General features: G+C 41.7%; 1 protein-coding gene across 2 annotated transcripts in view; it reads left to right on the top strand.

Annotated features, from left to right (window-relative positions):
* LCLAT1 (lysocardiolipin acyltransferase 1) overlaps positions 1-14,262 on the top strand; it is a 110,221-nt gene that overhangs the window by 13,719 nt on the left and 82,240 nt on the right. For both annotated transcript variants that reach the window (XM_042471979.1, XM_042471970.1), the window contains exons 2-3: positions 3,584-3,752; positions 6,131-6,329. In XM_042471979.1, coding sequence (XP_042327913.1) covers positions 3,588-3,752; positions 6,131-6,329 — 364 coding nt within the window. In that variant the 5' untranslated portion in view covers positions 3,584-3,587. The remainder of the gene's footprint in view (positions 1-3,583; positions 3,753-6,130; positions 6,330-14,262) is intronic.

Below are 14,262 nucleotides of genomic sequence, written 5' to 3'. Positions count from 1 at the left end.
AATATTTTAGGATTTACTGTTCTCTGTTACCTGGAAACTGAAAATGTTTTTCTCTTGCTATGGCAACAGGAAAATGTGAATGTACAATAAACCAATAACTTGGAGTTCTGCCACACAATAGATGAGAAATCTATTTTGTGATGAAGTAGTGTTGCGTCTCAAAATTTCCAGCCTCCACTTTGAATTGTAACCTAATTCTTCCCCATACTTCTCCTAGTTTCCTTACAAGTGGAAAATTATTTGGAAATAAAGCTTTTATATGGTACTTCAGAAACTTTGTAGACTTATTCATGTCATCAGAAAAGAAAATGATCAAATTTAAGAAAAATGTTTCTTTTTCTATGGCCTGTTACAGACTGCCAAAATAAAGCTGCTTCAGGTCTCTTTGGAGGTAAGCTATTTAAATAATGCATGGGTCCTAAGAGTCCGGAGGTTGCACCAAAGCCACACTCCATTCCTAAGCACTGGAGTGCAGCTTTGGTGCAGCTTCCGGATTCTTAGGATGCATGCATCATTTAAACAGCATACCTCCAAAGAGACCCGAAGCAGCTTTATTTTGGCAGTCTGTAACAGGCCTATATGACTAATTTACATTATTCCAAATCGTGCTATTTTTATGTGTGAAGCTGTGTCAGCTCACAGACCACCATTTGCAAATATCTGCTAATCCAAGAAAACAATCTCTAATTCGAAACCTGTTGAAGGAGTGGCTGTATGTTTTGATAAACTACATATATTTTCCTTTCTTGTACTCTGATATTTATAGATATAGAATGATGGTTTTTAGAACATTGTACATGTTGTACACAGTATCTGTGCCAGATAATTTTGCTGTTTCCCTGTTCTACTTGTGTTTACATCTCATTCAGTTTGTATAAGCAACATTGGAGAGAGCCAGGGTGTGTGTGTGTGTTTAGGGGAACTTGAAAATACATGAGTTCTGATGACTTAGTATAATGGATTGCTTTTCCACTGCTGTTTTCCCCCTGAAATTGAAAACACAATTTTCCTGTCTGCCTTACGTGAATTTTTGTATGTAATTCTTAACCAGACATTTAGAGGGCTGTTCAGAATAGTGAAAAAGAAGAGCCTGCGCAAAGCCCCATGTCTTGCGAGCAGCCCATTTAATTCTAAATAATGGAAAATAGACAGTTCCTAGATTCTAATTTGGAAAATTAGTGTTTCCAGATGTATAGTATTTAATGATAGCAAGGTGCCTACTAAGATGGAATGTTTCCTAGCTAATGAGCGGATATGCTGGGATAGTTCCACATTTAGCCAGCAAAACACCTCACTATATATATAGTCCAATAAATAATCAGAAACAAATTATAATCTTGACTGGGAGCAAGACTCCTAGAGTATTTGATCCATAATGTTTTATAGAAGTTTGCCAGTACTGAATTCCTCTGCGAATGTGCTGCAACATGGATTTAGGCCAGTAACATTTTCTGTAAAAGAAAGTGAAGACACTTGAACAAGGCGTAGATGAGGTAAAGACCCTCTTGAATTCCTGTTATGCTGAAAAACCCCTTGCTTTCTTGATATTAATAGTTTTGTGTACATTTCAAGAAATTCTATCTCTTTCCTGGTATTAGGAAAATCAGTCAATATGGCCTAAATGAAATGGAGGTCAAAGAAGGTGATATTTTGAAGGGATGGTGGATTCAACTGTGGTATGAGTTATCTAGGCAGGCGTATGTCTAATAAATGTGAAGTTCCTGGACCAGATCAGTTCCCAGAAAACTTGCCAAGAATCTGGCTATCTACCTCATTCTTGACTTGGGAGTAAAAGGACCTTGATCATATCAGTAGGAACCTTGAAATTGAAAATACCAGTTTCTTGTCTATCTGTAGCCCTAAAGGCTAAGGTAACATTTTTAATGCTACTTTTTGAGCATAGTTTCCCAAAGTAGAGTTTAGAGAATACGACAGTATGTGATGGCAGCAAATTATGGCAAAACAGTAATCAGGTGTGATTATATTTTTAAAATGCACAAGATCAGAACCTCAGTCATTATAGAAAGACTGTCAAAAAGAGTGTCTGTTAAGAGGTTAGGTAGAAATGCCACCAATTAATCATGTGGACAAGTGGGTAAGGTAGTAGTAGAAGAACTAACTGAGTTAGGAGGACAAATTCTCCTATCCAGAAAGAAGGGTTTTATCAGTCGTATTTTGCATAGGGGCTTCTGGCCAGTGGCACCTGACAGGGGCTTGCTTAGAAAGTACAGTGCTCCCTCGGGTTACGAAATTAATTCGTTCCGCCGCGCCGTTCGTAACCCGATGCATTTCGCAAGCCGAAAAGGGCTTTCCGTTAGCGCTGGCAAGCCGCGCGTTTGAATTTCGCGCCGAAAAAAATTCGTAACCCGAAAAAACCTTCGTATCCCGGAACAGTTTTTTCTAATGGAACTTTTTCGTATCCCGGAAATTTCGTAACGCGATCAATTCGTATCCCGGGGTACCACTGTATAGATTAACAAGATCAGTGCTTTTAAAATAATTTGCTTTCCCAGAGAATCCAGGACCAAAGCTATATCCATAATTGTCTGTAGGTTTTGGTGGTCTTGCTTGTAGTTCCAGTCTACAGCTCCTCTGTGCAAGACAGAAAGGATGAGAAGTAGGCTAGGCTGAGTTCTCTCCTGGACAGTACTTTCATTGGGAGTGCACCAGATTGGACACCGTTGCTTAAAGGATTCTTTTGGTCCTTTTAGATAGGAAACCATTGCAAAGAGGCAGTTCTGCAACTATCCATACTAGCAGCAGTATTTTTCATAGTTCATCCATATCAATGAGTAGCTAAGACAATGGTTGGCCCCTGCAATTGCCTCTGTAGAGCCAAACTGAGAAGTAAGGAGTCTCCACAGTCAATTTCCGGGTTAGGTTAATGGGCAACAGCTGCTATCTCTTAGAATATATAAAAAATGGGGAATAGGAAAGAAAAAATGGCCTTGTTCTGATCTTTGTTGAACTTTCCAAGGTTTTTCATTGGTCATCCATAGATTTAAAATGTTACTCAGGGAAAACAAGTTAATATGGAATTAACTTACAGAAAAATGTAATATTCACCTAAGCTTAATATTGTCTGTATGGGGGTGGAACTGAAAGGTTTTATAATAATGTGCTGTATTATCTATCTATTTCGTTTACTGTTACTTTTTCCTGTGCATGCTTTTAATTCTATTGATAATTTATATTTTGTCTTATATGTAATGTACACTTTTTGCTGTATCTGTTTTAATTTCTTAGGGTTGGGCGAAAAGGCAGGATACAAATAAAGTAATAAAATAATGATAATGATTTTTGTTTTTATTGTTCTATCTTAATTTCATGGAATTGTTCTCTTCCTGTGAAGTACCTGATTAGAAAAGAGGGATTAGTCTCAGTTTTATTTTCCAGTATCTTTAAATAGTTACCATATGTGTATAAATGATTGCTTCCTGACTATCAGTAAGGGTGCCACTGCATTAGGTTTATTTAAGTGTAGCACAAAAAGAAAATACCATCAGGGGGAAAACCCGTGTCAATTCCTAAAAGACGATATCATTAGAATTGCTCATCAGACACTTGCTTCTTTGTCTTTCAGAGCCATGGTGTCATGGAAAGGGATTTACTTTGTACTTGCACTATTCTTGGGAAGTTTTTTTGGAAGCATTTTCATGCTTAGTCCGTTCCTGCCATTGATGTTTGTCTCCCCAGCTTGGTATCGCTGGATCACTGACCGTGTTGTGGCAACCTGGCTTACACTTCCAGTGGTAAGTTACTTGTATCTGTATTTTATACAAGCCCTGTTTCTCAGATAATTCAGTTTTTACATTAACATGCAGTAGAGTGTTAAACAACATAACCCACTACTTTGCTGTACAGTCACCCCTTCTAACTCGTGGATCTGAGATCCGTGACCTCGAATATCCGTGGAAGGGCGACCTGTGCTATTTCCAATGGCGTGTGTGCCTGGGCCACATGCACAATGAGGTGCATGTGTGTGTGCGTGCCTTCAACTCACCTGTTGATTTAGGGTGACCCCAGAAATTTTATAGGGTTTAGCTTTCACATCAATAGATAGAATTGGAAGTACTGTAGCAGGGATGATCCTGACTTTGGTGTTCAATTATACATAGACTTGAAGATTTTGTCTACTTTCATAGTTGCCATTCCAAGTCCTGCTCTTTTGTTAATTTCTTGACTTTAGTGTCCATTTTGATCTGTGACTGGATCAAATGTATAGAAAATCTTTATTTCAATGTCTTCATCATCCACTTTAAAGTTATGTAAATCATTTACGTTCACTCTTTTTGTTTTCTTAATGTTCATCTGTAGTTGCATTTTCTTACTTGACTTTCCCCAATAGTGGTTCCAAGTCCTTGATGTTTTCTGTTAATAATAGAGAAACTAGTAATGAATGATTCATGACATTTCCTTTTTTGGTTTTGTTTGCGGATTGATTTGATGCACAAATTCAGTACTGAAGAGACTGCCTCTACCTATTTTTTCATGAGCAAATATTATTCATACTTAAATAGAGTGAATAAGGGGTGTCCAGTGTTTTCGATGCAGGCTTTGGACTTGAAAGCCATATGTCTCAGCACCCTTGTGACGCCGCAAGTGCACCATTGGCGCCTTGTGGTGTCACAACTGCACCGCAGAAAGAACCTGCTTTTTGCGGGTTCTTTTTGCTGTGTGAGGGAGCCACGCGGTTTGCCCGCTGTGGCTCCCTCGTGCAGCAAACCAGGACGGCGGGAGACCGCCCTTTTTGGGTAGTCTGTATCCCGCCATAGTTCCATTCACACAAGAAACTAAAAACCCTTCATAGAGTTAAGTGGCATCTCAGGTGATTACATGAAGCATAGGGTCTGCCTTCATCTTCTCTCTCTCTTAATTCTAAAGCAGTTTTTACTGCTATACACCATGGCTAAGTTTGAATTAGAAGATTTCACTTTCTCCCTTGAATAGTTTGGAGGGGAAGATCTTTTATAAGTTTATTGGGTGTTCATACTGTTTCAAGGAACACAGTTGGTCCTCCCTGCATTCATTGTTAAAAGGCATCTGTTTTTATGTTATCATCCTTGTCTCCTTACTGTTATCCACTGGGCGTAGGATGACATATGCATAGTTACCTTATCTTATCATAATAGCTCTGTGGTCACTTAAGCTAAAAGAAAACAGCGTGCTCTTGGATTTGAAGTTGAATCACCTTAATCATTCAGATATCATAGGGTCTAGGCACCATTTATATAGCAATTTTATATGATTTCCCTCAATACAGCTCAAGGTGATGTACAACATCTCAAAAATCCTACATTAATACAAACACTAAAAATACAGAGCATAATAAAGATCCCAGAGAGAATGAATCCCAAGGCGTCCTTGAAGAGGATGGTCAGTGCCAGTGAAAAGCATAAAATGAATGATGTTTCATGACTCTTATGAGACTCTTCCAAAAGGTTTACTAGTGAGAAAGTTTTACTTCATGATGGCTGGGGAAACTATGCTGTCAGTAGGAATCACAACGAAGAGAAGCTCACATAGGAATAGATGTTCACTATTTTAGCGGATAAGTATGACCACTTGGACCACTTAATAAATCTGTTTTCTGGTAATTTTTGCTGCAACAGAGGAAGTTGTTCATGTAAAAATTTGGTGTGGAGTCCTTCAAACCTTAGAACGCCTACTGAACTCTTCTTTTCTTCACAATTCTCTAATAACTGCTATGATCCTATATGGTTGGGTGTTATGTCACCCCTCAAATTATATTGTTTTTTTAAAAATTGAATTTATAGAAAGAATGTTTACGTTTACTTCTGAAGAATAAACCTGTGCAAATCTCTAAGATATGTAGAAATACCATTCCCTCAGAATTTCTGTAACATACAGGATGTACATTCCTTTCTTACTTGTACAGAACAAAATAGCTAAACTGAGGTATGTCAAATGTTTTTCACTTAGGCCTAGATCACAGATTACAAGATATCCTGCTTTCACATCAAATTGCTCTATTCTAGTTCTTAGTGATAACCCCAGACATTTTGCTGCCTGAGGCATATTGTGAAATGACTCCTGCTTCCTATTTGTTAATTATGTTTAATACACTTTCAGGGTGGTTGTCATATAATCATATTTTTTTTTCTTCTAGGCTTTGCTGGAGATAGTGTTTGGGGCGAAAGTGGTTATAACTGGTGATGGATTCATCCCTGGAGAAAGAAGTGTCATTATCATGAACCATCGAACACGAATGGATTGGATGTTCCTGTGGAATTGCCTACTAAGATATAGCTACCTCAGACTTGAAAAAATATGTCTAAAATCTAGTCTCAAAGGCATTCCAGGATTTGGTAAGTCACACATACAAAAACGTTTCTTTGTATCATATCGAGATAGATTGTGTATGTGTGTATATATACTTTTAAATATGAAAAGGTATATACACTATATTATATCCTGTTAAAATAATTGCTTTATTATGTTGTATTTTAGAAAATTTGATTTTTGCCCTATTTTTCAAATAATGTTAAGTTTTACTTTTCAGTCTGTTTCTTTGTAATATATTGTTTACTGTCCTGGGAATTTTGTGGCACTATTTCAAAAGAGAAATTCCAGAATGATAAATAAAGCTCTCTAATCTTTAAGCACATGCTCCACTTTCTCACTTAGCAAGTCTAAAATAATTTCTGCTTGAAATATGTGTTTAAGAGATTGCTTTTCAGATTTGATGCAGATTTGTCAGAAACAGCCAAGTTCTTTCATATCGAAACCTATCTCATCCAGCATCCTGCATACCATACTGGCCAACCAAATAATAATAATAATAATAATAATAATAATAATAATAATAATAATAATAATAATAATAATAATTATTATTATTATTATTATTATTATTATTTATATTTCCCGCTTCTCCCTTCGGATCAAAGCGGGATCACAGCAGTAGAAACATCATAAAATTCATAGATAATATAAAATACATCAATCAAAATAAAAAATAAAATAAAAAGGGGAAGAGTTGTTACAGTGTTGTCTATAGAAGCCCCAGAAACATGCATTTGTATTAACATTTTTTTAAAAATCAGCAGATTTTTTTTTGCGTGTCCTCCAGTTTTTTTAATTAAAAAGTGTCCTCCATTTTAAATTTTGTCCTACATTTGTCCTGGTTTATTTGTTTATTTAATTTTTTAAAAAATTTTTGGCTTTCGCCCCCCCCCCCCAGTTGTCTGAGGGACAGCAACCCGGCCCCCGGGTCCAAAAGGTTGCCTACCCCTGGACCAGGTCGACCATGGCAGTTTCAACTCTGTATCCCGCCCTAAAGCCAGTTTGAAATGGGTCCAGATAATCGGTTTCATCCAAGACAGCCTGGAGTTGGAAGGAGACTGCCCTCTCGATCACTTTGCCCAAAAATGGTAGTAAAGAGACTGGCCTATAGTTGTTCCTTATCAGGGGACCTAGAGAGGGTTTCTTTAAGAGTGGCTTAACCACTGCATGTTTAAGTGCTGATGGAAATTTCCCCTCTTTAAGGGATGCATTTATTATAGTCTGAATCAGTGATGTTACAGTATCTCCTCCCTTAACGGTCAGCCAAGATGGGCAGGGATCGAGGGGGCAAGTCGTCCTCCTTACACATCCAAGGAGCTTGTCCACTTCATTGGTACTCACAAGCTCAAAATGATCCAGTCTAACACAATTTGCAGACTCACTGGATACTTCTCTCATAGTCTCTGTTTTAATGTCGGCATCCAGATTGACCTTTATCTGAGAGATCTTATTGGCAAAGAAGTCATTGAATGCGTCACAGCAGGCCATTGTTGGTTCTAGTAATACGTTCGTGGTGGGAGCCAGTTGGATTAGCTCTCTGACCACTCTGAATAGCTCTGCTGGACGAGACTCTGCGGATGCAATACGTGCAGCATAGAACAAGTTCTTTGCTGCTTTGATGCACCTAGTGCACTATATCTACATTTTATATATAGCTGTGTGATACTGCTTTTTTATGTTACTAGTATTTTGAAATGGCCCTTGGGCTACTCAATAAATTGTATTTGTATTTGTATTTGTATTTGCTGCTTCGATTGCCACTCTGTAGGAAACTAAAAGGTTTCCTAGGAGCGTCTTGTCAGATAAGCGTCGGTGTTTCCGCTAGCGGCGCTCTTGCCGTCACACGGCTCACTTCATTTTCTGAAGATCTTGAGTGTACCATGGTTTTTTATTTGAAGCAAGCCGGAGAGGATGCTTGGGAGCGATGCTGTCTATTGCCCTGGTTAGGTCTTTATTCCAGGTATCAACCAGGATGTCGACAGAATCGCCGTCATTTCCAGCCATAAAACTCTCTAGGGCTTCCTGGAACCTTTTGGGTTCCATCAGCCTTCGAGGAATGCTTTAGGGAAGCCGGTAAGCAGGAATGAAGGTAGTATTGCCTATATTGCCTCTAAACTAAGAGTTAGCAAATAAGTTTTATGATTAGTCTCAGTTAAATGCTGTTTAATCTGTCATGAAACATTTCTTAAGAAAATCTTTTCTTTCTTGCTCAGAGTTCTGTATATCAGTAGCTATATTTGATAGGACAGCCAACTGTGGTATAGTGGATTGAGAATTAGAATAGGGGGCTGAACACACAGGCCAAAGGGCTCGTGTTCTCCCTAGCCTGTTATCGTCCAGTACAGAAAATGCAGGCCAATAGCCACAAGCTGGGATTGGCCAGACTGGATGCTGATCAACGGTCCTGGCCTGATCGTGGTCCAAAAGGCCCTTAGCATGGCCTAAAAAGACTGACTGTTTGTGGTGGAGTTCCGGCACGGGCATATACTCGTATCCTTCTCTGTTATTGCCGCATTCCCTTTGAAAGCACCAGTCATGGCCAGTGACTTTCAGAGGGGTGTCTGGCCATGTGAGTGAAGCCAAGCATCCTGTTCCTGGCCTTAAGGTGGAGGCCTTCAGAAGGAATGCAGTGACAGATAAGAGGCACATGGCAGTGGTACCTCCATGACGTGGTGCTGTGTGTGTCTGAACACCCACTTGTTGCCACGCGGCCTGGGGATAGAAATGGGTTGGAACAGTGGGTGGAATATTATGAAGGTTGATCCATGGTATCCTGCCTATGTGTACAGGTCCTAGGGGACTCTGGGAATCAGGGTTCAAATCCCCATTTGGCCATGAAAATCCACTTGGTGACCTAGGTCAAATCACACTATCTCAGCCCTAGTGGAAGTCAAAGGCAAACCTTATCTAAACAAATGTTCAGTGATATGTTTGCCTTAGGGTTGCCATAAGGAAGAACCGACTTGAAGACACAGAACTACATTATTTAGTAGAATGGAAATAACATAAGGTCAAATCATATTTAATTATCTCAGTGTAATAATTCATTACTTTTTAAGACAGAAAAGATGGTTAGGCTTGTGTGCTTCTCTCTCTCTAAGAAAACCACAACAGAAGCACTGGAAGCAGCCTATCTGGTGAAAAGCAAAAAAGTTGTACACAACCACAAACTTTGTACTTGGCTTTAAAAACAATACAGTCCTCCCTCTGTTCTCACGGTCTTCGGATCCGCGTCCTTTGCTTATGTGTGAGGGATGAACAGAGAGAGAATGAATGGGGTGCCCGCCCGCACCTATATTCAAGCCAGTGGTGCTCGAATATAGGCGAAACTCTGTTTTCGCGATGGGGTCTGGAACAGATCCCCCATGAAAAAGGAGGGGCGACTGTAGTTTATTAAGCTGATATTATTACATCTGAACCCATCCATAGTGTACTACATTTGTTTCCTTTTACAGTTGCCAAGGGACAAAAACTGTGCTAGGATACTAAATAGATAATATAAATTTAGCCCAGATATTGTCAACCACAATTTTCATGGCACAATTTTGAAGGCAGTGTTGCTCTTTCCATTATCTTATATATCTTTAAAGTAATTAATAAAAATATATTTAGTACATGCACCAGTTTTATTAGGGAACGAACAAGTATTCTGTGTTGAAATTTCTAAAGGAAAAAAAGCCTTTTGAACCAAACATTCATCTGGTTCAGCATTCTTATCCATTGCAGCTAATCTGATATTTCCGGAGATAAGTCAGGACATAAAAGGCATATGGTCTCTAACGTTGTACGTCTTAGCATCTGATGTTCAGTGGCATGCTAAAGTGGAAAACGAAATGCTGGTCTAGATAGGCCTTTGGTCTGATCTAACAGAGCTCTTCTCTTAGCTTTGTGTAGAGGCTGGTTGGTATTTTAGTCCATAACAGTATAATTTGTAATCCAAATAGCAACATAATTCTGGAGTTTATGCTTTTCCCTCACTGGTACACTGCTTTTGAAAGTGAGAGAATCTGAAAAATAGTGATATTTTCCAGACACAAGTTGATAGCTAGATTCAGAGAGCTACATGTACCTACTCTTGTATGTACTGTACTGTATATAGTATTCTTGTTTTTCCTTTTGAAAAGCACACGTAGTCTTGCCATACTACAGTCAGCCCTCCTTATCCGTGGATTCAAGCATCCATGGCTTGAAAATATTCCAAAAAGTATAAATTCCAAATAGCAAAAGAACCAATGTTCCTTTTACATTTTATATAAGGGACACTGTTTTGCTCTGCCATAATATTTTAATGGGACTTGAGCATCCCCAGATTTGGTCATCCACGGTGGATCCTGGAACCTAACCCCAACGGATAACAAGGTTCCACTGTACAAACTCCTTTTGAGTATCAAAAATGTTTTGTCATGTAACACAAGAAGAAAACAAATCCAACAATTCTGATATTAAGAACTGGGACAAGGTTCAGTTAATCTTAAAGTATGCCCACTGAAAATATGAGTTCGTTCCTCCAAACATAACATTTTTAAAAAATGTAGTAAAGTCCTCATATTGTGACTTCATTTTTGCATACACTGGTACCCCGGGTTACGAAATTAATTCGTTCCGCTATTTCTTTCGTAAGCCGAAAATTTCGTAACCCGAAGCGCTTTTCCCATTGAAAATAACTAATGCGTTCCAAGACCTCAGACTGAACCTGCAAGTCAAAACAAAGGCACAATAGAGGCCTTTTAAGCTAAGTACCCTACAATACAATGTAATACAAAGTTGCCTCAGGCACTAATTAGCTTAACAATGACTGGCAGGTCCATTCTAAAGTTTCTAAAGGATAAAGAAAAAAAGTTTTTTTCTTATCTTTGATGGTCTTGGCATCTCAGAGTCAGGCAGGAGGAGGAGGATGAGCTCTCAGACAGCACAACCCCATGACCAAATCAGCACTCCATGACCAAGGAACCCCAATTTACAAAATAACCAACCCCATGGGCACACTCTATGGCCCACATCAAAGCCAGGCCAGACTTGCAAAACTCAGATCCCACATCCCACACTCTCAAATCATCACTCCCATCACCAAAGCACCCCAAATTTAAAAAACCAACCCCATGGGCACACTCTATGGCCCGCATCAAAGCCAGGCCAGACTTGCAAAACTCAGATCCCACATCCCACACTCTCAAATGATAAAGAAAAAAAAGGGTTTTTCTTATCTTTGCTGGTCTTGGCATCAGAGTGAGGCAGGAGGAGGAGGAGGAGCTTTCAAAACTCACACCCCATATCCCACACTCTCAAATCATCACAGCCATGACCAAAGCAACCCCAAATCTAAAAAACCAACCCCATGGTCACACTCTATGGCCCACATCAAATCAAGGCCAGACTTGCAAAAATCAAACCCCACATCCCACACTCTCAAATCATCACACCCATGACCATACCACCCCAGAACTCAAACCCAAAGGCCAAAAACTCCAAATCTGAACATGCAACCCCATGGTCAGTCCCATTCTAAAGGATAAAGAAAAAAAGTGTTTTTCTTACCTTTGCTGGTCTTGGCATCTGGTCCTGGCATGTCGGAGTGAGGCAGGAGGAGGAGGAGGAGGAGGAGGAGAGGGGCAGCCAAATTTAAACCAATTCAAGCAATTTAACAACTTCAGCCAATTCAAGCAATTTAACCACTTCAGCCAATTTATCCAATTCAAGAAATTTAACCAATTCAGCCAATTCAGCCAATGCCACCAATTTAACAAAGTTAACCAATTTAAAAAAAAAATTTGGTGTTTTTTTTAAGGGTCACCTTTTTTTTAAGGGTCACCTTTTGCCTTCTTGGATGACGGTTCTCCCTCTCTAGTGAAGAACTGGTCCAAGGATGTCTGCCTTTGCCGGCCCTTAAGCACGTTCTTAAAATGGCTAAGGCAGACATTATCGAAATGGGCAATGGCATGGCTGGTCAGCACCTGCTCAGGGTGGTGCTTCTCCACAAAGGAAGCCACATTGTGGAATTGCCTCAGAATGTCTTTAATGTCTGCCGTTGGCAAAGATGCCCCCGCAGCCTCCTCCTGCTGGCCCCTGTCGAAATGGAGCACGTCCTCGTCCACGGCAGAGTGTTGCATCGCCGCCAAGGCCTTGAGGTCCTCTGTTGTCAGGTCCTCGTTGTGCTCCTCGATCAGTTCCTCCACGTCGTCGTTGTCCACCTCGAGTCCCAGGGACCTTGCGATGGATACGATCTCGTGCACCTCTTCTTCTTCACCTGGCTCAGCACCCTCGGCCTGCAACCCTTCCAGGGAAGAAGCATCAGGCCACAGCTTCCTCCATGCAGCAATCAGGTTGCGCCTGCTGATCGCCTGCCAGGCCAAGTCCACCATCTTCAAGCACACCACGATGTCAAAATGCTGCTTCCAGAACTCACGAAGGGTCAGCTGTGTGCTCTCGGTCACGTCGAAGCAACGCTTGAAGAGGTGCTTGGTGTAGACCTTCTTGAAGTTGGCGATCACCTGCTGGTCCATGGGTTGCAAGAGGGAGGTCGTGTTGGGTGGCAGAAACTGGACCTTGATGAAGGAGAACTCCGCGAGGATGTCCTTCTCCAGGCCATGCGGGTGCGCAGGAGCATTGTCCAAGAGGAGGAGGCACTTCAAGGGCAAATCCTCTTCCTCCAGGTACCGCTTCACTGTCGGGGCGAAGACGCTGTTGATCCACTCGACGAAAAGGAGGCGTGTGACCCATGCGCGGCCATTGGAGCGCCACATCACTGGCAACCTGTCCTTCTGGATGTTGTGTGCCTTGAAGGCCCTTGGATTCTCCGAGTGGTACACCAACAGGGGCTTGACCTTACAGTCCCCGCTGGCATTGGCACACAACGCAAGTGTGAAGCGGTCCTTCATGGGCTTGTGGCCTGGCAGTCTCCTCTCCTCCTGGCTGATGTAGGTGCGGCGAGGCATCTTCTTCCAGAAGAGGCCCGTCTCGTCGCAGTTGAAGACTTGCTGCGGGACGTAGCCTTCCTCCTCCACCATGGCCTTGAACGCGACGACGAAGGCTTCGGCAGCCTGGTGGTCTGCGCTGGACGCCTCGCCGTGACGGACGACAGAGTGGATCCCGGTCCTCTTCTTGAACCTGTCGAACCAGCCACGTGATGCTTTGAAGTCCAGGGTGGCTGGCTCCTCCTGCGAAGAAGTTCCTTCGCCTGCCTCCTTGCTGGCCAGGTCTTCGTAGATGGCGGTGGCCTTCTCGCAGATGACCGCGGTGGTCAGGGTGTCCCCGACTCGCTCCTTTTCCTTGATCCAGAGGAGAAGCAGGCGCTCCATCTCCTCGTGCCTCGGTGTCCTCTGCTTGGCGATGGTCGTCACGCCTTTCGCTGGAGCCACAACAGCTCTGATGGCCTCCTTTTGCTTGAGGACAGTGCCAATCGTCGAAGGGTTGCGTCCATACTCCTTGGCAATGTCCACCAAGCGCACGCCCCTCTCGTGCTTGGCAATGATGTCCTTCTTGTCCTCCAAGGACAAGGGAGCCCTCTTCTTTTTCTCACCGCTTGGCTTGGGAGCCATAGCTCAAGCCTAAAAAGGACAAAAGGCACAGGCAATGAGCAAAAGCCACAATTGGAAACCACCCCCACCCCCATGGTCACACTCTCTGGCCCAAACTTGCAAAAGTCCCACCCCACACTCTCAAATCATCACAGCCATGGCCAAAGAACCCCAGAACACAAACCCATAGGCCAAAGCCACAGTCCACACTTTGAAAACAGCAGCCATAGAAGAAAGCAACCCAGCATCCCCAAATCAGAAAAAGCAAGCCTATGGTGAGACTCTCTGTCCCACATGGGACCAAAGGAAAACTTTTAAAAGCCACAGTCCACACTTTGAAAACAGCAGAGCCATAGAAGAAAGCAACCCAGCATCCCCAAATCAGAAAAAGCAAGCCTATGGTGAGACTCTCTGTCCCACATGGGACCAAAGGAAAACTTTT

Source organism: Sceloporus undulatus, chromosome 1 (genome assembly GCF_019175285.1).
Source record: "Sceloporus undulatus isolate JIND9_A2432 ecotype Alabama chromosome 1, SceUnd_v1.1, whole genome shotgun sequence".
NCBI classification, from domain to species: Eukaryota; Metazoa; Chordata; class Lepidosauria; order Squamata; family Phrynosomatidae; genus Sceloporus; species Sceloporus undulatus.
The sequence above is the reverse complement of the archived record's forward strand: the minus strand, read 5'-3'. Positions and strand labels throughout refer to the sequence as shown.